Source organism: Pteropus vampyrus, unplaced genomic scaffold, assembly GCF_000151845.1.
Source record: "Pteropus vampyrus isolate Shadow unplaced genomic scaffold, Pvam_2.0 Scaffold133, whole genome shotgun sequence".
Classification (NCBI taxonomy): Eukaryota; Metazoa; Chordata; class Mammalia; order Chiroptera; family Pteropodidae; genus Pteropus; species Pteropus vampyrus.
This window is the reverse complement of record NW_011888914.1, coordinates 2,574,771-2,600,432: the sequence shown is the minus strand read 5'-3', so window position 1 is coordinate 2,600,432 and position 25,662 is coordinate 2,574,771. Positions and strand designations below refer to the sequence as shown.

Here is a 25,662-nt window from a genome sequence, read left to right as displayed (position 1 = left end):
TATCTCCATAACCCAAAGTATCTTATTTTAAACCAATGAGTAATATAATTTGGCATCTTAATCCATGTGACCCCATTTTTATTTTGCATATAAACTAAAAGGACCTTATAATAATGTTTAATGTAATAATGTGTAGTAAATACAAAAACTCAAATTTACAGCCATCCTCAAAAGTGTAAGATATCATCACTCCTTTCTATTTCAAACTAAGTTTTAAAATTCTTTGTATAATCGTAACTCAAATTTACTTCAAATTTCATTTTATTTCAAGCTCCAACTTTTGATTACAAACTAACATAACAAACTGCACATTTATTGAATTAGGCACACTAAGATACTTCTGTGAAAACTTTTAATTATCCCTGTTTCCTGAGTACAAAAAGGATCCCCACACCACCATGACTAATAAGCAATTTTAGGCATTTTCATTCAACACGATCATTCTAAAATTAGCTTAGATGAGACAGGCTTTTAAAAGTGTCTGGAATTCTCTTTTCAGATAAGCAACATTTGTGAAACTGGGGAACCACCCTGCACATGTTTAAAAATCGTTACATCACCAATGCAATAACAAAAACAAACTGAAATCTAGGTGGGGGTAAGAGGAAAGGGAAGTCAAAGCTTTTAAGTAAGTAGGGTAAAGAAAAGCTGACAGTTAACAAATGCCATAAAAAGAGAAATCTTTAAGCTAGAGCATGAGTCAAAGCAAGCAATAAAAAGCAATGCATTTTAATTAGCATAACCATGGCAGAAACCATCTGGCAAATAGTTCAGACAAAGCAAAAAAGGATCACAATCAACAAATACTTGTTGCTCCAATATTAAGTTTTAGGTCAATTTAGAAATATCAATGTAAAAAAATCAAACTCCTATTATTGCAAATGAAAATTACTGAGTGTGTTCTTAGTAAATTTAGATTCATTCTGAATTTTTTGCAACTAAATACTAATTTAGAAACTGATTTTACATTTTTTCATGGTTCTTTGATATGTGCATACCTATGTTTCACATGGTATAAATGAAAAAAGTAGAAAAGAAGGGCAATATGATATCAAGATGCCTGATCAAGGAATCTGAAATCTGAAAATGATGTCCTTAGTATTCTATCTACTCTGTAACGAAATCTGGAACTTTAGTGACTTATGATAGAGAACAAATAATATTTTTAAACATAACTTTTGTAAATAAGAGCAATAAAAGGAATACACTATATCCTTAGGCCACCCTACCCTTCACCCTCCGCCCCTCCAAAAAAAGGGTGGTTGGAATAGCAGCTGAGAGGTCAATTTAGCTGTTTCTACGATGTCACAAAACAGAATCCATCTCTTGAAAAAGCTGTTCTCTTAAGTAGTGTTTTAAGATATCCTGGGCTAGTATTTAAATGACATGAGAATCCCTCCAGAGACTGGCTTAGGTCTCAGTCATTTCTTCAGTTTTTCTTTTTATTGGTTTAAGTAATTGCATAGTTTTCCTTACCTTAACTACTCTAATTTTTCTATTTTCCAAACTTCCCGAAGACTCTCTTCATGCAACAGTCAACACTATATTTTCTTGGAGATATCTCTTAATTTTTAAGATATTAAAAATTCTGAGATCCGTAAGTTTTAAATATTAAAAATTATGAGAAAACTATTCTTAGTGTGTAAAATACACAAGATTTAAAAATTTGTATAGCACTTTATACACTGCAGTATTACATTACTGCTTCATGATAAATTGAGTATGTAATTTTAAAATCTGTGTTCTCATTTAGGTTACCACAAATTTCATATTCTCTTACTAATACTTCTTCAGAGTCAGAATAGGTGTAAGAATGTAGAATAGGTGTAAGAAATTGTGTAGTTTGATCTATAGGAAGTACTAAGATACTAAGGTCCATTTTCACATGACCCTAGTGATTAATAAATTGGTGAAAAATATAGCTATAGTTTTAAAAATGCTTACAAGTGGGATCCGATGCTAATTAATACCAGTTTGAATATATCAAGAAATGCCCGGTAAAACCATCGAATTTGTGGAAAACTGACTTTGAGAAAAAATTCTAGAAGGTATTAAGAAATTTTGGGGAAAAAATTCTCCTTTATAATTAAAATCTTCATATAAGATATTCGAGATATTCCTAAAGCATGGGTTATATTTTTATATTTAATTTTAAAATACAAGAACAAATTAATGTTTGGCTTTTATGTCCAATTATTTCAATTCCAGTGCTTGCATTCTTTTATTAAAGTGAAACTAATTATGTTAATGTTTGAACATTTGGGTGGGAAACCTAACAAGAATTTTTTTTTTAATTCTTGTAATATAGTGTAAGAAGGTGGTTAAGTTTCATTTTTTTTTTAAATTAAGTCTATTGGGGTAACATTGGTTAACACCAACAAAAATGTTGAATGAAAATGTATTACTGAATATTATTTCCACTTGAACAGCGATGTTGCTCTGGCAATTAACAGCAGAATTAAAGTTTCCTGACTTCATAAGGACCCAGTGTCCTAAAAGAGGGACTCCTGGATGAAGAGCTCTCTTTAATATGATCTTTAAGGAGAAGCAAGGCAAAATTACTATATCTTCACTGATTCAAACAAAAAAGGAGAAAATGAATGTGATTAGCAGTGAGAAAACCACTCAATATCATCAGATTTAAGGTCTGCATCTGTAAAATGACTTTATGTAATTTTATCTGATAACCATACTTATAAGACTGTTATGAAGATCAATTAAGATGATGTTCTTTAAACTACTTTATGGGCCACACAGCAACTAACTGGGGTTTCTTAGCCTTGGCACTGTTAATATTTTAGGCTGAATACTCTTGGCTATGGGAGGCTGTATGGTACACTGTATGATGTTTAGGAGCACCCCAGCTTCTGCTTACATAGGCCAGTAGCACCTTCTGGTTGTGACAACCAAAAATGTTTCCAAATGTCCCCTGTGAGGCAAATTAACTCTGGTTGAGAACCACTGAGACTATTACTTTCTCCTCTTTCTCTCCCTCATTATCTTGTACTGTATTGGCTATATCACCCCCCACTGTGTGTGTATGTATGTATGTATGTGTGTGTGTGTGTGTGTGTGTGTGTGTGTGTGTACACATGCGCACACATGTGAGCATGTGTTTTGTTCTTAATGCTTACCCATAAGACCTGGATTAAGATCATATTACCATTTGCCTAAATTTTCCTGATTACCTCAAACATTTAAGATAATTACAGCTCAGCAGTATGTATGTTTAAATGTTGCCACTTTTTTAGTCAGAATACTATTCCCGTAAACATAGTACCTTTCGGTGTGAAGGTAAAATGATCTCAAGTACTTTGTTAATTCTGAAAGTAGCCCATGACTCAATAAATAAAATTACTATGTCACAAATAGGTTAACTCTATTCTCTGAATAGCAATAGTGATGATGTTGTAAACTACTCTGATAACTAGAATAAAAATTACTCTAACATAAAATAGTTTTGTACAGACAAAATGGCCCCTAGGAATTGTATAATTTACATTTTATACATATTTATAATTTATATAGATTTTATATGTACCCTGGTTCCTAGCCATTGGACCTCAATAATAGTTTGTTCATTTAACAGGCACATATTTATTAAACATTATGTAGGAGGCATGGAGCCAGATATTGCTGATAAAATCAATAATAAATGACAAAGACATTGTCTCTATCCTCACATTTTTCAGTTTTCTAAAGGAGAAAACAACTACTAGGTATTCAACTATAATCCAACAGTATGCTAAAAGCACAATCACAGGCAAAGTACAGAGTGCTGGAGAAGTCACCTGAATCATACCCATGAATGTGTATGGGTATGTGTATGTGTATTTTCTTATCAAAAATTTGGGGGAAGAGGTAAAGGAAAACCTAAAGCGGAGGGATAAATGATAATTTTGATAACATATATTAACCAATAATGAAGGTCATGTATGCTATTTAAGTTTCTATCAAAAATGATGATTTAGATTCATCTATGATATCACTAAGAAATAAAGCAATTTACCAATTTGAGACACTGAAGTTCCATGTTGACGGGTATAAAAATAAGTAATTTGTGAGAAGATTCTCCTGATAATACACAAATTAGAATTGACCATGATTCTTTGGCAAGATACCATGCAAAACAGCAAATTTTATTTAGTTTTGTTTCTGTTTTCTAAGTTAAGGTAAAATGGTATTTAGCAACTTTCTTCTCAACTTCATATTTCGCTTGCTACCAACAGAAAGAGGCTGGGAGAGAACACCTAGAAGAAGCCCCAAGAGCAGTAACTAAAAAAGAAAAGGAGACAGGACAACAAATATTTTAAAATAGTTGTTTCTTCTCTCTGTTAGATACAAAAAAGGTTTGGGTTCAGTTCAGCTGCTCACTTAAAAGGTAAGAGGAAGAACTGGTAGAATTTTGGGGTGGCATTCTCCGTTCTGTGAAAAAATTTTCTTTTCTTTCTTTAATTTTGAGAGATCTGAGGTACCCTGTCAAACCTGCTTCAGTGTAGATAAATGCATTCACTTTTCAATTTGTCTCCCTAATTACTACATGCCAGGTATCTATTGTCATGTCCTATAAAAAATTGGAGCAAGAAGCATTTTGTAAGTACCAGGGATCATTATTCCGATACCATAGTTATTAGACCACCTGAGGTGGTCTATGATACCTGATATGACGATCTCAGGGACATCCAGAATGTTGCCAAATGAAGCAGTTTTACGGTGGCCCCGTTTAGGCTTGGAAGAGGCTGCAAAAACACATATATACAGTATACATGCAAACAACCACAAATAGTAACACAGAAAACAATTAACTACAAAAACAGAATAATTTTCAAAATACTTATGTTAATAACACTTCATGCAGAATGGCATGCAGAACTATCTAACTTTTCATCCATGCTTAGAAAAGGCATGATTAAGGAGCAAACAACTACCAATACAAGATGCTTCACATACTAGCTTTAATTAGCAGGAAAAAAAAAGGGACAGAGACAAACAAAGCTGCAGGATAATGAGGAAGCTAAATTCAAACATGTTCACAAAAACAATCTACCTAAGTGAAACCTATGATATGCGATAGGGGACTAGGATGAAAGTGGGAAAGAAGAAAGGAGTTAAAAGAAATAAGCTGCCATATCTGTTTTAATTACACAAACACAGGAATATATGTTCAAGTTAGGTGTTTCTTGAAGTGTGCTGTAAAGTAAAATTCAGTGATTAAATGATAAATATTGAATCAAAGTATGAAATGTGTATGCTTTTATAATTATAAATATTTACATATACTTCTAGTAAACTGAATATTTATTGTAGTTTCCAAAATTTAGGGTATATTCCCACTAAACATGAATAGTGTTGAAAGGCTGGAGAATATGAACCTTTCAAAGTTAAGACAATTCACTAAAAAATCTGAATTGTGTAAAATTCAATGTATGTTCGATAGCATCTGTTCTACGTTTAGGCAGAAAAAGGATAGGGTAATTTAAATGTGTGTGGTTATCTTTAACCTAGTGAAACATCACTTTTGTAAAGAATAATTATAAACTAGTACCTGACTAGAAAATTGACACTAGCAGATATAATAATATTATTATCACACTACTTCCTGTTTTAGGGTAGCACTTACTATTTGGCAGGTCTACCCTGAATGAGATCCTTGAAGTGAAAAAGTTCCCCAAAGTGTGAAGGTATGTCCCTGTGGACACTGTTCACCTGACACTACACTGAGACTCCCTCCCTCCACAGAAGTACTTGTGACTCACAGAGACCAGGAAGGCTTGTCAGTAGCTGGTGACCTCCATTCAACTTGATCGTTTCTGAAGACCCATCTGCGTGGCAGAGACTGCTAGTGCCCTGCCAATCTCTATTCTTCCCTTCTTTCTTAGCAACGAAGCCCTGACTTTACTCAAGATGGCAATGTTCCCAGATAAAAGATCGTAGATCTTTCTGTTCCTTGGAGTCATGTGTAGCCATCTGACCGTATTACTATAGCTAATGTAATAGTTGTTCTGGGAAACTTTTGGGAAAGCTCCTTGAAAGAGCTTGGGCATGTGCCTTTATGGCCTTCCTCTAATTCTTCCTTCCTGCTCTCTGGATTGTGGATGTGATGACTAACATTATAATATTCATTTGGAGTACAAAGTAACCTTGAGGATGGAAGCCACAAACGGATTGTGGCACAGAGGGATGAAGGAGCCCAGTTGCCTAATGATCATGGAGCCTACCTCCAGATTTCTCTATGCGTGAAAAATAAAGTTTATGTGTTAAAGACACTTATTTTGGATATTTTGTTATATCTACCCGATTCTAACGCTGATTAAATCAGTGATCATGATTAGCTGAAGATAAGTATAGTATGGTGGTCCTCTGGACAACTTCTTTCTGAAAAAGAGCTCCACACAAAATGAGAATATTCTATTTTAGGAAAAAATCAAATGAATGACAAAAAAGACCTAAAAAAAAAAATCTGGTTAGCTAAGTTAAAAAATACATATGCTAATACACATGGAAATACACATGTATACACATATATAGTTAAAAGACTAGAGATAAATACACAAAAATGTTGTGTTTATCTCTGGATGGGACAACTATGGAAGACTTTTTTTCGTTTGTTTACATTTCCACATTTTTCACAACAGAAATGTATTTACTTTTATAATCAGCTCCCCTCCACCCCCGTGAAAATTGGAAAGTGAGCTAATTAAACCAGCATTACTGAAATGAAACCTGGTTATTAGAAAGAAGGTTAGAAGTTCACTCAGGTAACAAGACATACAATTGTTTTTGTGCTGACTAGTCCTTCCAATAATTAATCACTTTAAAAACTGACGAAATTAAATTTAAATATTAGCTTTTTCTAGAGAGACTAAAATTATCTTTAATTTTATAGTTAAAAGAATTAACCACAAACAGCTTAGCTATTTTTTCCAGCGGCAGGAGGAGGAGCACAACAGTAAGGCCAAATTATATGTGGATCTGAAGCATATTTTTTGCTACTTTCAAAACAAAATATTTGCTCTTTGCTATTGAGTTCAGCACAAAATTCTAGTAGAATCACTTAAAAATTTCCCAAACATTCTGGTTTTGGCAAAATTTCAATTTCTCACTTAGGCTTTAAGCTCACATTTGAGCTAAACAAATTATATCTGTTAAATCTGTAATTAGTAAGGTATATTTTATAACCTAAATAATTTTACAAGTCATATCTTCCTTATTTGGAATTTCAGAGAAATGTATAAATTATTGCTAGAAGCTTAGAAAGTATACTGTAAGCCCATTTCCTGCTTTAAAAAATTTTAAGACACAAAAAACACCCGATATTCCCAATCCTGAAATAACTGAAACTATCATTTACACTCTTCTTTAGACTTTTATTTCCTTTTTACCTGTGGTCGCAGCAATCCTGGCTTCTATTTCAGACATGTCAGCACTCATCCTCTTGCCCTCGGAGGTTGGGGGCAAGCTCTCTACGCTGCTCCCACGGGAAGCTCCCACACTTAAACGTCCAGATTCACTCTGTTAAAATTACAGGTCAATTTGAATTACTGAAACTCTTTAGATTTAAAATCCTGGGCAGCCTAGAAGGAGGAAGATGCCAACTGGTACTGTTATGGATTCTATTTGGTTCTGAAAGAAAAGGGAAGTTTTCAGGAAGAGCGAACAACAGGGCTAAGTAAGAGCTAGCTGCGATACTGGCCTTTAGAAAAGGGCAGTCACTGGAGTTTGCAGTTAAATGCTCCAATTATTAGTTAACCTAAAGCCTCAAACAAGATAAATAAAATCACGTCTTAAAAAAATTTTAAACCAATAACAGCAAAAATATAATAAATCTGAACAACATGAAATCTAGGACAATTTAGGACAATTTCTTTAACTAGTTGTTACAGCTAAAAGATAGCTATTTTACATTATTAACCATCAACCATTAAAGTCAGGGATCACCTTACGAAGGGAGTTGAACAGTTGGCAAAGGTAGTAATCATAAGAAGGAAAAACAATATGCTTGGTAATAAATGGTAGGAGAATCTCATTACATTCTACTCTTAAGCTTATCTGTCTGTTTTAGGAAGAAGATTCGAGATTTGTATAATGGAAGATAGCAAATAATTAATTTCATTTATGACAACTTGGTAAGGTTACCACATCAGTTTACTTTGAGTAACAAAACAAACCTGTTGCTTTGCCTGATTTTTCAGCAATTTTGATTCTAAGCGTTTAATAGTGTCATTTGTGGAAGGAACTTGTTCCATATTAGTGTCACTTTTATTACTTGTATTTGTAGAAGCGATGTCCATGAATGAGCCTACGAAAGCAGAAACATTTATGAGTAGAGGTTGGAAATAATACAGATGCTTCAATCAATAATATGTAACAAATTCTTTTCTAAATTAGCAAGACATGAATAGTAATAAGACTTTTCAAGCTAATGAGGATACCCCAAAAAAACCATTTTTAGATAAAAATAGCACAAAAAAGGAACCAAAATGTTTAGTCTTCTGATAGTCAAAGATGATTTGAAGGTTCTTAGTTTGAGCTAGTAGAACAAAGTGGTTATTAATCAAGATGGGGAAGACCACAGGAAGAGTGAGTTTGAAGGGAGCACCAGGAGCTTAGTTTAAAAAATAAGTTTAAGTTCCTGTTAGATATCAAGCAAGTAGAGATGTATGTGGAGTTCAGGTCTGGAATGGAGCAAAACATCAGCAAATAGACAGTATATAGAGATATGAGATTAGAAGAGATTATCAAGGAAAGCAGTGTAGTTAGATCAGCGAAGAGGCCAAACGACTGACCTCTGGTCACTCTAACACTTATAGGCTGAGAAAACAAGAAATAACCAGCATAGGAAACCATCAGAACAGTAGCCACAGATATAAAACCCAGGAGATTATAGTATCCTGGAGACCAACTGAAGAAAATGCTTTAACAAACTGTGTCAAATGCCACTGATAGTCAAAAAAGATGAGAATTGATAAGCACGCATTTAGAATTAGTAATGTAAAGATAACTGGTGACCTTGACAAGAGCAATTCTGGAGTAGTGATATAACAAAGGCCTGAATGGAGTGGGCACAAGAGAGAATGGGAAGAAAGAAGCTAGAGAATGCAAATACAAACTATAATGCTCTGGGAATGATCCTAATAGAAAGGCTAAAATGGATGATGCAAGAGATAGCGGGAAGAACTGCTGGGAAGAGCAGATGGGATTTAATGCACAAGTAGATAGGCTTGCCTTTAGCTAGATGCACGGATAGTTTAGCCACAAGTAACAAAAGAGAATGTAGAGTAGTTGGGCACAGATACTGATACAGGTAGATGGGCAGATGTAGTGAAGGAGCTTATGGAAGCTATCTTCTGATTACTCTTTTTTTTCAGAGAAACAGTAAACAAGGTCAGCTAAGAGTGAAGATTGGGGAGGAGGTGTTTGAAGTTTGAGAAGAGAGGCTAAAGTATAAAGTTAGGTCATTTGGAAGAGGAGAGATGGACTAAAACATGTCTAGCAGCACTAAATAGGCATTTGAGGATAGTAAACATGTGCCACCTCTAGGCACATTCAGCTACACTGATATAGGCAAGGAGTAAACTGGGTGTCAAATTAATCAGGCTTCTGGTTTAGCCAAGCAAGCTTGAGAGAAGGGCTAGAAGGCTAAGGATTATTCTCAATGGAATTATAAGAACTGCCTGGAATTAAGAAGAGGGAGGAAGGAAGAACCTAGGTCAGCGAAAAGGTAAAAGGTCAAAGGACTGAAGGTCATAGTATAAAAATGAGGAGAGGGTTGAAGATAGTAAGTAATAGAAGCGAAACATGGAATTTTAGAGTTCACTTTAAAATTCAGAGTAACTCAATGTACAATATCCAATCTTTTACATGTAACTTTGCAAGAATTCCAAGACTTGGAAGCAGGTTTCAGTAACTCTTGAATTTGGGTAGCTTTATGAAGAATGATGCACCTGGAAACTCAAACTGCAGTCAATTATATGAAATGAAATTAAAATGCAAATGGGGACATCGTTTATTGCTCCTTGATTATAATTTCATGGGAGAGACACTAAGAAATTAGGTTATTACTCTTCCAATCTACTTACCTGTACTGGTAGCAGAGTTGCTTTGTCCTTCATCTGAATACTGACAAGGATATTGTAATGGCTCATCTGCTCCTGGAAAGTACTATATATAATAAAAGTAAATCCAATTTAAAATTTCTTTAACATAAGCTAAAATCTGTAAAAATTAACTTGGCAAGTACATCTGAATTATTTCACTGTCATAGGGTCTAAATGTAGTAAAGATGCTGCTTTATTTTCCCTATGGTGTATACTGAATTTGTAGATAACTAAGTTTTTGATTTAAAAAAAATGACAATAATGTGCTACTTTTCTGAATTTTAAGTGTGATCAATGCCATGTATTACCTAAGTATTTTACACAGAACCAACATAGTCTTGAAGAAAACAGCAAATGTTTCTCTAAAGGAACATATGAAATATAATAGCATCATTCCTCGTAATTATAAGAAAAATATTTATGTTCTCATAGTAGTGACGTAAACTACCAAACTGCTGAAAAGGTTGTTAGCCTGACAACTAAGACTGGTATGCCATAGAATAATTGTCAGAAATATTTAATATTTTAAATATAAAAGATAAATTATGGATATTACTCTGTGAACTAGAAATGTATGAGATATAATTGCTGGACAAAAATAAGAATTTAGGGAAAAAATATTTTCTTTTCAAATTAAAGCACATATTGAATACAATTACAATTTGAACAATTCATATACCCCCATGTTTTAAGATATATGACTACAGAGACTAAGTTGTTTTCTTATGAAGAAATCTTTATGGCCTGGGATTCTATATACAGCTGGTACCCAAATATGATGGTAAACTTTAATCAGATTAGGTCACGATGATTTACCTAAACTATTTTCAATAGAATGAACAAACTAAATCCTTGGCCATTTAGGAAATCACTTAGCTATATTTAAGGAGATTGAAAGATTCTTCTACAGAGCAAATTGTTCTGAGATTCAGGTACTTTCGTAAATAATTAACTTTTTTAAGTTAAAGTACCACTGGACAGGGTTTGGTAGTGCACTAGGAAATCTGGATAATCCTTTAAAAGAGCTGTTTGTTCTAAATTTTAAAATCCTATAAATCCTAGAAGAGAGTTTAACTTTCTAATGGCAAATGAAAAGCAGAAAATATGTAATGAAAAACCAAAAGGTATAAATCATTTAAATAAATGTGTCTAGGAGTGCAACCTCTCTATTGTCCTACATAAATGGCTGCTTGATGAAGAGTTGTACTAAAGAAAATTTAAAATTTAGTTTAGCAAGTATAAGAGTCATAAAATTCCTAAGTCCTATAAAGGCTTCGGTGATCACCTAATTCGGCTTCTCTCACATTACAGATGTGGCAACAGGCAAGCCTAGAAACAAATACATTTATTTATCCACGAAATTAAGACTGAAAAAAAAAAGCAAGTCCAAAACCCTAGTCCAGCCACTTTTCCATAATTAAGAACTAGACATTTTTTTTTCAAAATGACATGTCTTCTTCTGATCATATGAGTAATAAATGCCCATTCTAACTTGGAAAATACAGAAAAGTACAAAGCAGAAAATAACAATCATGTCCCCTTACTTTAAAACTCCATTAAAACAGTATACATCATATTTCCCTAAACCCAAAGCCCCTCAAAAAAAGGATTATACCCGCATCAAGTGAGTCATTATTTTCACAATTTCTTCCATTGAAGGGCGTTGAGAAGGATCTTTAGACCAACATCGAGTCATCAGGCTCTCAATGGGCTTAGGTAAATTTTTGATCAATGGTGGTCGAGTACCTATAATTAAAAATTAGAGAGGGGAGAAGGAATGTATTTACTCAAAGAATGCTGTAAGCTTTTTATATGTATTTCTAAGCAGTATTTATTTTATACACCTTGTATCTTAAATGATAAAAGTACAAAAAAAATTTTTGTCCTTTAGGTGTTAACTTGAAGCTACACCTTTTGAAAAGTTAAATTAAAAATTTTAAATACAGTATGGTAATAGTAAGACTGAAAATTAAAAATCATTTGTTATAAACATTCTTTTAACAAATAATAATGGCTTAATCTGTTTGTTATTAAGAAAAAAACTGAGGCAATCCTATTTGAACTAGATTTTCAGATTAACTGCAAAAATTTCAAATGTTTGAAAAATCATCTTCCATACCTAAAAAATCATCAACTATGATGTTATACTCACTGACTTCCAAATGACTCTTGTGAGAGGTGGACCTTTTGGCTGCTGTGGAACAATCATTTTATAAGCTGAAAACTGATGACTTTTGTGTTATTACTAAGTTTATAATAATATTAGTAAGATCCCTAACTCAGAGGTGGCCTCGAATATAATGAAATCTTTGTAATTTTATCAATTAATGCTAGTTCCTTTATCCCTTACTTTACTGACATTCAGTTGTTTACTGACGACTGATGAGAGAAAAAAAAAAAACTGTCTTGGTCAATGCTCTAGCATTCTCTATAATGACAATAAAGGAAGTAAATGAAAAGTAGTACAGAAAACCGGTAACTTAAGATTATTCAGAGGATGGTACTATTTGACAGGTCCATGAATGACCTAAATAGTTAGGCAGATCTGTTTCTATCACTTGTAGAACAGTGTATTAAAATGCCATTAATCAGAATGGTTATAATCAAGCGATAGAAATTAAATAACAGAGAGTGATATTAAAAGTTAGGAAAGTTAAGCAATTTCTCTTCATGAACAGTTTATTTTCCCAAAGCCAATGTAAAGTAACTTGATTAATGAAGATGTATTCTGACAAGAGGGGTGGTTAGAAACATCCTAACTAATGGTATAAAAGGAAGAGGAGGGATGTAAGGACATTAATGTCCTAAGTCAACTTAACTAAAAAGTATAGACACTGGAGTCAAAAAGATCTGGATTTGAATTCCAGCAATATCACTTAACTAATCTTGTGACCTTGGGCAAGTTACTTAACCTCTCTAGGTCTCAGTATCCTAATCTGTAAAACTCTAAAATGAGGCAATTAACAGTACTCACCTCATTAAGATGAATGAGAAGATGAAAGAGCATATAGAACACTTTGTGTTTCGCCTTTCTGAACAGCTTAAGTAACCACTCTTATTACTATTCTTTGCTTTCTCACCTCAGTGAGACCCTTGCTTCCCCAGAAGAAGAGGCTACAGTTCCCCAATTATCTTAACCACATGAGAAATTTAATTAATTTATTTTATTTTTAAATTTTATTTTCTCCACAGAGTCCAATCCAATGCTTCTCTAATTATTGGAGAGAGCCAACCTAAGCAGTTGGCTCTGGCTGTCTACTGATGGTCTTTCCCTAACCAGTAGAGCCAGCAGACCCCCTCAGCCTGTGCACGGGCTAGGGCCACTCCCAGCCTTGCCCTGCCTGACTCTGGGGTTGGTAGCAAAATGTGGCAGGAAAGTATTCTGGTACCAGAGTTGTATATTAATGTTAGGGATAAATAGTCTTCCTTAGGGGACAAACAATTTTCCAAAGAGGAAATACGTAAAATATATTAAAGAAAAATGTCTTTTCACAAACCATTATGAACAGCCCACATAATACGGAAAGCTGGGCCACCAATCTCATCAAAGGGTTTCCGACGTGTTATCACTTCCCAAAGGATAATACCCCAGCTGAAGACATCACATTTTTCACTGTAATTGCTACCTAGAAAAAAAGGTAGTATAATTTCAAGATATTTTTTCCACATGACTTACAGAAACTATTTTCATAAATTTTAAGAATGAACATCAAACTAGATGCACATGAACTAGATGATGCAACATGTAGAGCTGAGAAATAACTCTTTCTGAAGTTCCTTAAGTCTTTGCAACAGATATATTTTAAAAAATGAATTAAGTAATAATAATGAACTAGAAAATCTACTTTAGAAAGTTGGTCCTTTTCTACTTTTTTATCAAGAGTCACAGGCCTTATCTTTTATTTATTTTGACTTATACTTTCTCTGAGATGATGTACATTCCCTTCTATAATGTTTTAATCTTAAATTTTCTTCCCCCATTCTCTTGATGGAAAGAATTATTATCAAAGCAGAAGAAACTTCTAATTTAGTGGTAAAATTTTCTTTTCAATATCTGGTGAGATGAAGTTCTTAATTTGCAAACTTAAAAATAAATTGTAAATAGTGAAAGTTATGGATAACAAATTTATAGTAAACAGATTATGCAGTAAAATTTGTAGGATTTATAAACTGGCGGTGAATCATCACAATAAATAGCACCCCCCCAAAACCTCAAGCTACCCACAATAAAGACAACTACATAAGTACTTTATATATATACTACACATGTACTTAGCAGTGAACTGTAAGCATTAAATTACGACGTCATTACAATCTAATTTGGGCTATAGGTGTTGACACCTTTCAGAAACAAAAAAAAATCTACATAGCCTAATAGTCTGAGCTTTGTTACTCTATACTATTAACAATAACTTATTTCTGGGTTCCTTTGTATAAACAAATCTTTTTGCTTTCTATTCCACAGGAATACTGTTATTTTAACTCATAGAAAGGTGTATTAAATAATTTTAAAACAATGCCAATTAGATGTATTCTGTATATGAGCCTGAAAATAAGAAGGCATTATTTAATTTAACCCTTGCATGTCCACTAATTTTTAAATCGAATTTTATGGCAAAACTGGTCCACTCAAGTGACCAGTTACATAGAAAATTTTTCTCTCGGGTGGCTAAAAGCAAACAAAAAACTTCAAATTCATAACAAACAAAAACAAAACCCCTTTAATCAGAATCTGATTATTGAACATACTGAATTTTACAGGCATTCATACATCCTAACATACAAATCAAACATCTTCAGTTCAACTTTTCTCATTTAAAAGACAATTTGATGTTTTTATACAGAAACCCTAGCATGAAATTTATGGCTCACTCTTTCAGAACTTGAGTGAGATGTGAACATGTAAAAGAAAGTAAACATAAGCTTATCCTTTACTTGTTGTTCTTAGTACCATATTTTTGCCTACTTTCATTCTCATTAAGGCATGCTCATTTAAACTTCAGACTATCAATTTTTAGTTGCCAGGAAACCAACACAAAAACATAGTTGATTCCGGTTATTCCTGGTATTTAGTTCTATAGTTGCTATGAACATTGAATCAGTGAACCCTGAATCATTTGCTCCTAGGAGAAATAAAGGGTTTCCTGTAAGCCTCTTCATTTTTGCCAAAGGATGTGTTTCCGTTTAAAACACCTTATTTAATATATATTGTTGATTTGTTAATATTGAACTCATGGCCATTCATTAATATTGAACTTATGCCTGAATGAAGATTAGCTAGCACATGTATTTTCTTGGAAGATACATCACAGCGTTCTTATACTTAGAAACACTAGAAAGCACTTCAATTCTGCTCTTGGTGGCCATTTTAAACAGTGAAATCACCAATAAAAAACAAAAAGTGAAAAATAATGTGGCGCTAAATAGATGACAAAAACAACACAGTTTGAGAGCTAAAACGAGGAAGAGCATTACTTTGTTCGACCTCAGCTGGGAACGTGTGTTGGGCAACTCAAAATTTTTTCCTGCTCTATATGTGTCTGTGAATAACCATGAATATTGGTTTTAAGTTTACAAATAGGTGATTTTGTAATTACAGAATCTGAGAAAGAAGATCAACTGTACGTATGCTTAAACTTGCATAGAAGGTGCTAGACCACTTAAATCTTGCTATGAGATTTAAGATCTAAGGTTATATTTAGTAATAACTCCTTACACTTCAGTATATATCTAGTAATTATGTACATGTAGAACTAAAACCATGAAAACAAGATGAAGTCATAAACACATATTGGGTTTATATGGAGTAATAAGGCAGATTATCAATCATATCATGCTTCTGTCATTTTACCTTCAAAAACTTCAGGTGCCATCCAAGCAGCACTCCCCTTATTATTGGTCATGTGTGTCTGAATGTCACAGGCTGTACCAAAATCACAGATTTTTAAAACTGTACCCCCTGCGACCAGCAGCAAGCTGTTAAAAAAAAAAGAATCAAAGGGAGTAAGATTAATATTTGATTCTACAATAAAGAGACATTTGTGGAAACAGAAAAGGTTAAGCAAAATGTCACCATTCAATTTCTGTGAAATGTTATCTGGTCATTATAACAGCTTAATAGTTCAGAGGAATATTAACTATTCCTCTAAACATTAATTAAATAGCAAAAATCAATTGACTTTAACCTACTTCTCTTAGGAAGACTGCTAGACCCACACTTTGATGCCTCTACCTCTATCTCCATAATTTTTCCTACTATAGTTCTCTTTAGGCCAAATTAAAATATGGGGTTTAAAAAACTTCTAGTAGGTCAACATTATAATGTCCTGAAATGTGAGTAGATGAATATGAATACCTTCATAAATCACTTGCCCCTAAATTTCCAGTGTTTTTCAAGCTGCAGTAGAAACCCAGTCATAAAATGTAAATCATAAAATCTAGATCATAAATCTGGAAACCAAGATCACAAAACTATAAGAGCATTCAGTAGACTATAAGAGCACCTTAAAAAATATAAAATATCAAAATGCATTATAAATAGTAAAATTAACTATTGTTTCATGAAAGTTCTGTTTCACGTCTATACACATTAATATGGACACACATTACAGACTGTGATTTCAAACTCTGGATCATCGTCTAAAAGTTTTTATATTAACATTCATATTAACCTTATGGTGAACAGAAATGAGTGTCTTTAGTTTAGCTTAATGTAGAAGACTGGTTAGCTGTTCACTAAGCCCATTTCTTCTCCCTCTTGGGCATATAAGATAACATTTCCAAGCCTTCTGAGTAGTTAGATGTGGCTATATGACCACTCTAGCCAATGGAATATGGGTGGAAGCAATGTACTCACTTCCAGGCCTGGCCTAGAAGTCCTTTTTTCCCCATATGCCACCAAATGCAGAGGATTATGAACTATAAGGAGCCTGGGATTCTGAACCACCATGTGAGAAACTGCCAACTAATCAGGTACATTCACCTCAGAGTTCATGAGTGAAACAAAAAAAACCCAGTACTTTGTTAAGACATGAAATTTCAGAGCTTATCTATCACAACAGTGTCACTCTAACCAATATAAGAAAATAGTATCAAAGTGGGTGCTGCTGTAACAAAAATCTAATATATTTGGTATTGGCTTAGTAGTAGGCAGCATGAAAATTGATATTGGAGGCTGGAAACTTACTGATTGTCCTGTTTCTTTTCTGTCACTGTGTGTCTGTGTGTGTGTTGGAAGGGGGGAGGAGGAGGGTGACAGATAACTTATCTTTTTAATTCATTTGTCTAGAGACTGGGAGGAGCAACATCCAGACCAGTTGGAGAGCACTTACACATCATCCAGAGATCCTAGACCATGAGCTGGATGGTTATTGGAAGAGCCTTTGCGGTGTTTAATTGGCAAAGGGCAGTGAGTAGTTCTACCTAAGAGAATATAAGATCTTGGGTGACCAAAAGGTAGACGTGGTTGGGACTGGATAGCTGCTCACCAAACACATCCCTTCTTCTTCTAGAGCATAAGACATTTCCCAATCTATCTTGCAGGTAGGTGTGGCTAAGATTGAGCTGTGGCCACTGGTATGTGGGTAGGAGACCCATGGCTCACTTCTAGTTCTGGCTCAAAAAACCTCTTGTACGCGATCTCCATTCTCTTTATTTTATCTGCTGGTCCCCAAAGTACAAGATGGAGGGAGCCTAACTAGGTCCTTAAATAATCACATAGAAAGTCATCTGTTTTGAATTTCACATGAGAAATAAATTTTTATGGTGATAAGTCTTGTACTGTACTAGAGTTAAAACAACTAATGTGCCAAAGTACTAAGATTCCCTTAGTACTCATAGTTTTGGGTTTTTCATAGTTTCGGGTTTTTCATATCCCAATGTAACTTGTTACTCTTATAGGAAATAAAATATATAAAGCATTCTGAAATTATAAAAAGGACTGTGGAAGTAAAAGATAATTCTTATAAGCTTATTATTAAACTTAATTTTACATTTAAAAATGTTTACCTAAAAGGATTATAGGCACGTAAGTTGTTCTGCAAGCCAGTAGAATTCTTTTTTTTTGAATTTCCTCCAGCAATCTCCCCTTACATGCAAAAAAGATATTGTTTTGTATAGCCAATGTTTAATGTATGTTTGCTCATTTTGTTTCGCCATTCTTTCTTGAATCTTATATTTGCCTTATGTAATCATTTTTCCCCCAAAATACTTTTAATGAAGGTCTACTATAGTGAATTCTTTCAGGTTTTGTTTTAAAATGTCTTTAATTTGTAGCCCCCTCAAAAATAATTTAGGGCAGACATACAATTCTTTGTAGTTAGCTATTTCTCAGCTCTGTGAAATTATGATTCTAGTCTTCTAGCTTCCATTGCTGGTGCTGGAAAGTATACTTCAGTCTAACTATGAAACCTGTGTAACAGCTTTTCTGTTTAGCTAATTTAAAAATCTCTCCTTTGTTTTTGTTCTTCTGTAGCCTCATTAGGTGTGTCACAGAGTAGGTTTCTTTTTATTTATCCTGCTAAGAACTCATATCCTTTATCTAGAAAATTCTTGGCCAATCTCTCTTGAATTGAAAAGTCTCTCTCTATTCTATTTACTTCAACTGTAGTTCTAATTATGCTGTTAGTCCTTCCTTTCCTTTTGTACATGTTCCTTAACCTATCATTTTTCTCATCTATTTGTGTGCACTGCATTCTGGGAAGTTGCAGATATATCTTACAGCTTACTAGTTCTCTTGTCACCTATTTCATATCTATTTAAAATTTTTAACTATTTCTAAATGTTTTATTTAGTTCTTTTAGCCATTTTAATAGTTTTCATTCCTTGCACATTTTATTTCTGTAAATAATTTAAGCATATATATCTTATACTCCATATCTGGTAATTGCAAATATTTGGAGTCTTAAAATTGAGGGCTTAATTCTGCTTTGTGTTATTTCTGCTGATTTTCACTTGTGGTACTTTGCATCTTATGGGTGTGGTAATTTTTACTGTGGCTTCATATTTGATTATTCTTAATCTGGAATAATCCTAAAGGCATGGATTGAAAGCATATGACTTTCAAACGGAGTTTCACTCACTCTTAGTGCCCTCAAACACTACCAATCTCAAAGCACTTTTAACTTGTCTTGTTTGTTGGGGTTTTCTTGATTGTGTAAGTAGGGCAAATTTAAATTCGCAATAGCATGAAGGGAGACCCTCTGTTAAGAAATAGAAGTTTATGTAGTCAGAAAACTGATTTTTTTTTTTCCTCTAGCTTACTTTTCTTTGAGCTGTGCCCTTCAAAGATACCACTCTTAAGCAGAGGTCTCAGTTCTGCTACCTCATCTAGTGTGTAACAAAGAACCTGTGTCCAGTTACATATGAGCCATTTACTCCTGGGGCTCTTCATTCTATATCCTGGCAGAGGCTACAGTAAAGCCCTTGGCTTAGATGCTTGCTTCCTAAATTTAGGGTTCAATTCTCATCATCTTTTGTCCTGATGTTTTCCTTTATTTTTTTGTAAGATATATCTGTTGTAATAAGCAATATCTCTGGGTGTCTGTGTAGAATGGTTTTTTGGTTTATCTGTTTTGCCATCTTATTGGAGTGTCAACATCCTTATCACATGAGCATAAGAATCCAAACTACGTTTCTACACGATCCCTTTGAACACAAAAAGGATGTTAGAATTTAAATGTATACATATCATGGCTTAACTATATGTGTTTCTCAAACTAGGGTATAAAACCTTGCCAGTATAGCAGTGTATGCTAAAATAAGTGGCAAGGAGCCTGAATAAGTAAAAGAGCCCCACGTTAAGGCTAGCACATCTCCCTGGACCATCACTTTTACTCAGTTGTAAGTGCTTTTAACATCCTAACATTGACTTTAATAGAAATTGCATAATGTATAAAGCTGAATGCAAAATTTGTACGTAACTTTCCTTAAGAAGGCTTTTTTGGCTTCATCCTTACTCTCAGACCTACTGAGGTTATAGTCTATCATAACTTTGTTCTGGGAGGGTGGGAAAGTTTGAGAAGCACTGATTTAGGGCATTAAAAACTTTACAGACTCTCAAAATGTTAAATGATTCAGTAGCAATTGTATTTTTTAAAAACAGCTCTATAAATTAAGTCTTCTAAGTCTAAGAGTGCTCATAAGGCCAAGAATAGTTTCTATTTTAAGTATCCACTTTACTTAAGAGGTAATAAAAATATTATTTATCCATAAAAAATAAAGATATAAGTATCTATCTATAGATAGACAGATATGAAAAGTTGTCTATGTAAGCAAAAAAACATTATGTATAGTATAACCCACGCATGATTAAAAACAAAACTAAACATTGGTTACCTCTGAGGAATGAAAATGGGAGACAGGAAAGACTTTATATTTTTCTATACTATCATGAACATGTAGTATTTTAAAAATAACAATTTAATTAAAGAAAATAAAATGAACCAATATAGAAGAAAAATCGGTCTTTATTTTAAATGTCTTTATTTTGAAGATACTTTTAAAATGTTCAAATCTAAAATCATTTTTAAATTCAGAACATGGGTATGGGGGAGGAATGTAACTCTATTATGGTTAAAAATGACCTAATAAAAGATTTCCAGAAAATTTTCTGAAATTAAGATTCTGACTTTCCTAGGTATGATAAAACCCAATTATAATCACCAAGTACTATACTTACTTAGGTTTTCCTTTCTATGACAAACAGAAATAAAGATGGGTAATATAATTTGCATCACCATACTGTAGTAATATTTAACAGCAGTACACGGGAATTCATTATAAGTACAAATTTTATAAATTCTTTGTATATAATTTTGTGCTAAAACTCTAACTGGAGATTATTCAGAAAATTAGTTTTCTTTTAGTCCAACATGATCAAGATAAGCCAGATAACTACTTGCATCTCCATAATGCCACAAACATTTCAATGATAATTTAAGTAGAAAGAACACTAAATATAACTTACCTTTTTAATGACTTCAACAATTTTTCCCCCCATTTCACTGTTCTTGTTGAAACCCTTACCACTCTTTCTCAAAGTTAAGAACATTTTAACTGGTTTCCATGTTTCATCCTGGTACTCTCAAGATATCACAATAATTCTCCTGAATGACTTTATTACTATTACAATTAGTACTCCTTTATTCATAAGACTTTAGTAGTTCACCAGCTCTGAACATGACGTTCAAGGCTCACTGCAGTTAGAACCTAAATTATCTTCGTAGGCCTACTTTCACTGAATTAGAGCCAAAAACATATTTTTATTTCTGAAGTACATGCAAATGAACTTGCAAAAGATAAATAAGGACACAAGCACAATTTGATACTATATAAAACACCAAATTATCAGATGCCTTCTTTATGTTATTTTGAGGAACTCTTCCTGACCATAGAATCTAGGTTTTCCAGTGATAAGATTTAGCATGTTTGTTTGTATATACAATTGTATATAAAAGCATAGCCAATCCAAAGAATTTTAATTCCCCCAGTAGATTCTGAAAAAATAATTTTATTTCTAAAGCCCAATTTGTATTTTGGGTGCCCCAAAGATGATTTATAACACTACAGAAACAAATAACCTAGATCAGACTTCTTATAAATATGTTAATGGTATTTATTACCAAAAGGAGAATTCCTATCTACACATGATTTTCAGTAGGACATACCTGGTTTGTCTAAACAGACCGGTTAAATAAAATTTAGATCCTAAAATTTATGGATTTATGCGACATGGTTAAAGGGAGAATGGAGTCTTTTAAATTATGTAATTATAAAATATAAAAGATGTTAGAAAACTGAAATGACTTCCTTTTGTGAGGTATTTTCCTTTATGTTATTTAATCTAGCTCCTCCAGAAAAAGAATGCTTTGTCTGTGCCTGATACTTGCCTGTATCCTTTGAATCATTAGTCAATTTGTTGCTTGATAAGAACTATGATTTTCATGATTTTGCTTTGATAATTCAACTGTGTGTTAATACAGGGGGGAGGAGGACTCAATCTCTGTAACCAGGAAAAAAATAAAAGACTAAGTGACTTCTTCACTAGCCAAGATAGGTAGCTAAGACAATAGCCTCAGCAGTCAAGTTAAAAAACCAAAGTGTCATGAGGCTGGTGCTTAAACATTATGTGACCAGGGACCTGGGGAAAGAGAAATCAGTTTAAGCCTGGGAGTAGAAATAAGGTACAGTAGTGAAAACAGTGATTCCAAGAGTTGGAACCTATGTAGAGTATATCAGATTAGACATGAAGGTGACAAGTTATTCCCCAAAGGGACTTTTTAATGCTTTAAAGCAGTATAAAGAGAACGGAATACCTGAGACTGATTTCCTAAGGGAAATCTCTTATCTGAGGACTAAGGTGGTTGCCAGTGATGGGGGTTGTGGGGAAGGACATGTGGGGACTTTTTTACTCTGTAACAGTTGAATAAAGAAAAAAAAATTAGAGAGAAAAGAGAAACATGTCATATGTATGTTTTCTTTGAGCTCATATACAACAAAAAATTTTTTTTTGCCTTGTATAGTATTATTTATTTAGGGAATTCTGAAGTTCTTTCAAAGTTCCAGGATCTTCAATATAAAGAAATCCAGAATATTTGCATTGTCCACCCAGATAACAGAAATGCTCTTTTGCTTTCCTCTGAAAGGTAAATAATAACTACTCAGTACATTTTTGTAGAATGTCTACTATGTGGGGACATTGTGCTAGCTATTAAGGATAAAGCATGGAACAAGATGAGCTTATCTCTGTTCTCGTGGCACTATCTAGCCAACAATATGTACTGTAGGCACAAAATAAGAGGCTAAAAATGTGCATCTAAGGTAGGAGTTATTAAAATTAAAAATTCAACTAAAATAAAAACCCACTAAAGAAAACATTATAAAATGCAAGCTTAGATAAATGACTAAATGAAGAAAGTGATTAAAAATAAACACTCTTGAGCCAGCCAAAAGAGAAGAGAAAAGAGAAAAACTCATGTTTAACAGTCAACTTGAATTAGGGATCTAGGGGAGGGTGGGAGAGACAGACAGACACCAACCACATTACTAGAACTTACTTTGGTGGTTTCAGGTCCCTGTGAATTAGAGCTTTGGGTTGCATGCTGTGAAGATAAGCCACTCCTTGGGAACACTGTAAACACCAACTCATAGCGTGGGCAGCTGTATAATATGGCAATGGTTCAGCACCATGTAGCACTGCAAAAGAAAGGTACAAACTAAAAAGAACTTTATTGCATATAACAAAAGACACAAAGTGAATGCAAGCACTATCAGAACTTCTGACTGGATATTTTTTACACATGCTCCCATCAGTCCTTTGAATTTTTTTCTAAAAAAAAAAGATGGAAATATCTAATAATTTCAAATGGATAACTAACATATAAGTACCTAACATTTAATGTTATACATATATTCAAGTAAAATATACTTTACCACACTTGTTCTTATTAACAAATGCAGTCTTTCACACAATTAAATAAATTATAAGCAATATGATGGCACACCTCTATAAGATACTAAGTAGTACAGAACAAAATAATGTGTGTCAAGCTGTTTACCATTATGTTTTCTATAACAGCTAAGAATAGAAATAGTTCATCCAAACAAAACAATGGAGTATTAGGTACCCATTAACAACGATGAACAAGTGGGCACTAAAGTTTATATAAAATAATGTTAATTTAAAAAATAAAATGCAACTATTTTATATGAATGGTACAAGAGACAATACATTTACATATCTGGTTGATGTTTCTTAGAGTGAAATTGCTCTGCTCTGGAAAGGTAACCAGTTAATGACACACAGTGTTCTTTCCTCGTTATAATTAAAGTGTTCTGTGAAGTGAGTTTTCACAATTTTATTTTTGAAAAGAAAGCAAAACAAAGTAGAATGAAATGGAAGTATGGTTAAAGAGTTCTACAATTAGGAGGCTCAACGTTAAGAGGCATAAGAAAAAAATTAAAGTAAGAAGATATAATAAAATCTATTTAAAAAGCAAATTTTACTTTAAACACTTTTAACATTATGAAAAGTACCATCAATTTAAAAGAATGACAGATATACTCAGAATTCCAAATTTTCCTTATATTTTTATTTTTAATCTTTAGCAGATTTCTTTTTTTTTAATTATCTCCTTTTGGGACTCTGAAGGTAAATTGTGAGGAACATTAAGTAACTTACAGTTTATATTAAAAGCTTTTCAATTGTTTTACTGTACTAGACAAAGACAGGTCTAATGACACTCACCATTATATAAAGAGCCCCCTTCAGCATATTCCATCACAAGACACACCTAAAGGAAACATATGCCAGAATAATTAACCAGAGTGACAGCATCTTAGGGGACTTGAAAAATAACTTAGTTCAACTGTTGATTTTATAAATGCATTAAAAATCATACTTTTGGCCCCTACTATGTTAATGGCACTGGGGGTGAGGGGAGATATCTATGATCTAAGACCTTGTCTTCTACGGGGCCCACTGTCTAAAAGTACAGATGTATGTGAAAACATAATATATCTTCGGGGACTTTCTCCAGTATTAATGAGTAGGTGCTATCACAAAATAGCATAAGCCTCATAAGATGAAGTTACTGGATAAGAACACCTAGGACAACTCCTTCAAAATAATGTGTCGCTAACAGACTAGAAACAAACACATAAGTACAATTTTTTCAGAAATAATATAACATCAAAATAACTTCATAAACTACACACCTACATACATCTGCCATGTCATTTCTTATAGACAGGTGACAATGCAAAAGTGATAAACTTACTGGATTCAAGCAGGCTCCATATAGTTTCACAATATTAGGATGGTTCACACGGGATAACTGTCGAAGCTATAACAAATTAAGGTTTCTTTTAAAAAGTGCAAACTTTCGAGGATCTGATTTCACAGTATCATTAAAATCTTAGGGTTGTATAAAACATTAATCACTCAAGAATCACTACTTACTATGTAGCAAACACTGTGATCATAAGTGCCTGCTCAGAATGGCACAGAATCTCTACCTGAGAGCTCTCACAGTTTAGTTTGAGAATGGAGATGTAAACAAATAATTAAAGGAATGTACAAAGTGCCATAACAAGAGTTGTGAACAAGGCATGATAAGTACATATAAGAAGAAATTAACTTTGCCATGAAATGTTAGGACACCATCCCAGAGATGGCACTGAGCTGAGTTACTGAAGCCAAAAGAAGCCATGTCATGGTCATCGTCATCATCTTCATAGTTATAGTTGAATAGTCTACCTACTCTATGTTGGGTCGTAGGGAGCACTTTATAGATATTGCATAATTCTCACAACTCTGCAAGGCAGGTATTATTATTTCTATTTTAAAGATGAAGGGAACTTTAAGATAAGGCTGAGGATTAAGTAAACCACTGAATAACCTACAGCTAGAAAGTAGTACAGCCAGGATTTGAACTTTGGTTTATCTGACCTATAATGTGCACTCTTTCTGTATACGTGTACTCTCTTCCCTACACTCCATCTCCCGTCTCCATTCTGACCACCACTGCCTTAATAATTCTCCTAGCTAGTCTTCCTACTTCCAGTT

At 33.5% G+C, this 25,662-nt stretch overlaps 1 protein-coding gene across 1 annotated transcript in view; it reads right to left on the bottom strand.

Moving 5' to 3' along the window:
* MAP3K7 (mitogen-activated protein kinase kinase kinase 7) overlaps positions 1-25,662 on the bottom strand; it is a 60,920-nt gene that overhangs the window by 21,725 nt on the left and 13,533 nt on the right. Inside the window, exons 3-12 of the mRNA XM_023534839.1 lie at positions 24,875-24,940; positions 24,343-24,388; positions 23,153-23,291; positions 15,949-16,073; positions 13,595-13,723; positions 11,713-11,843; positions 10,080-10,161; positions 8,169-8,299; positions 7,383-7,512; positions 4,564-4,739 (exon numbers count right to left, since the gene is read on the bottom strand). Coding sequence (XP_023390607.1) covers positions 4,564-4,739; positions 7,383-7,512; positions 8,169-8,299; positions 10,080-10,161; positions 11,713-11,843; positions 13,595-13,723; positions 15,949-16,073; positions 23,153-23,291; positions 24,343-24,388; positions 24,875-24,940 — 1,155 coding nt within the window. The remainder of the gene's footprint in view (positions 1-4,563; positions 4,740-7,382; positions 7,513-8,168; positions 8,300-10,079; positions 10,162-11,712; positions 11,844-13,594; positions 13,724-15,948; positions 16,074-23,152; positions 23,292-24,342; positions 24,389-24,874; positions 24,941-25,662) is intronic.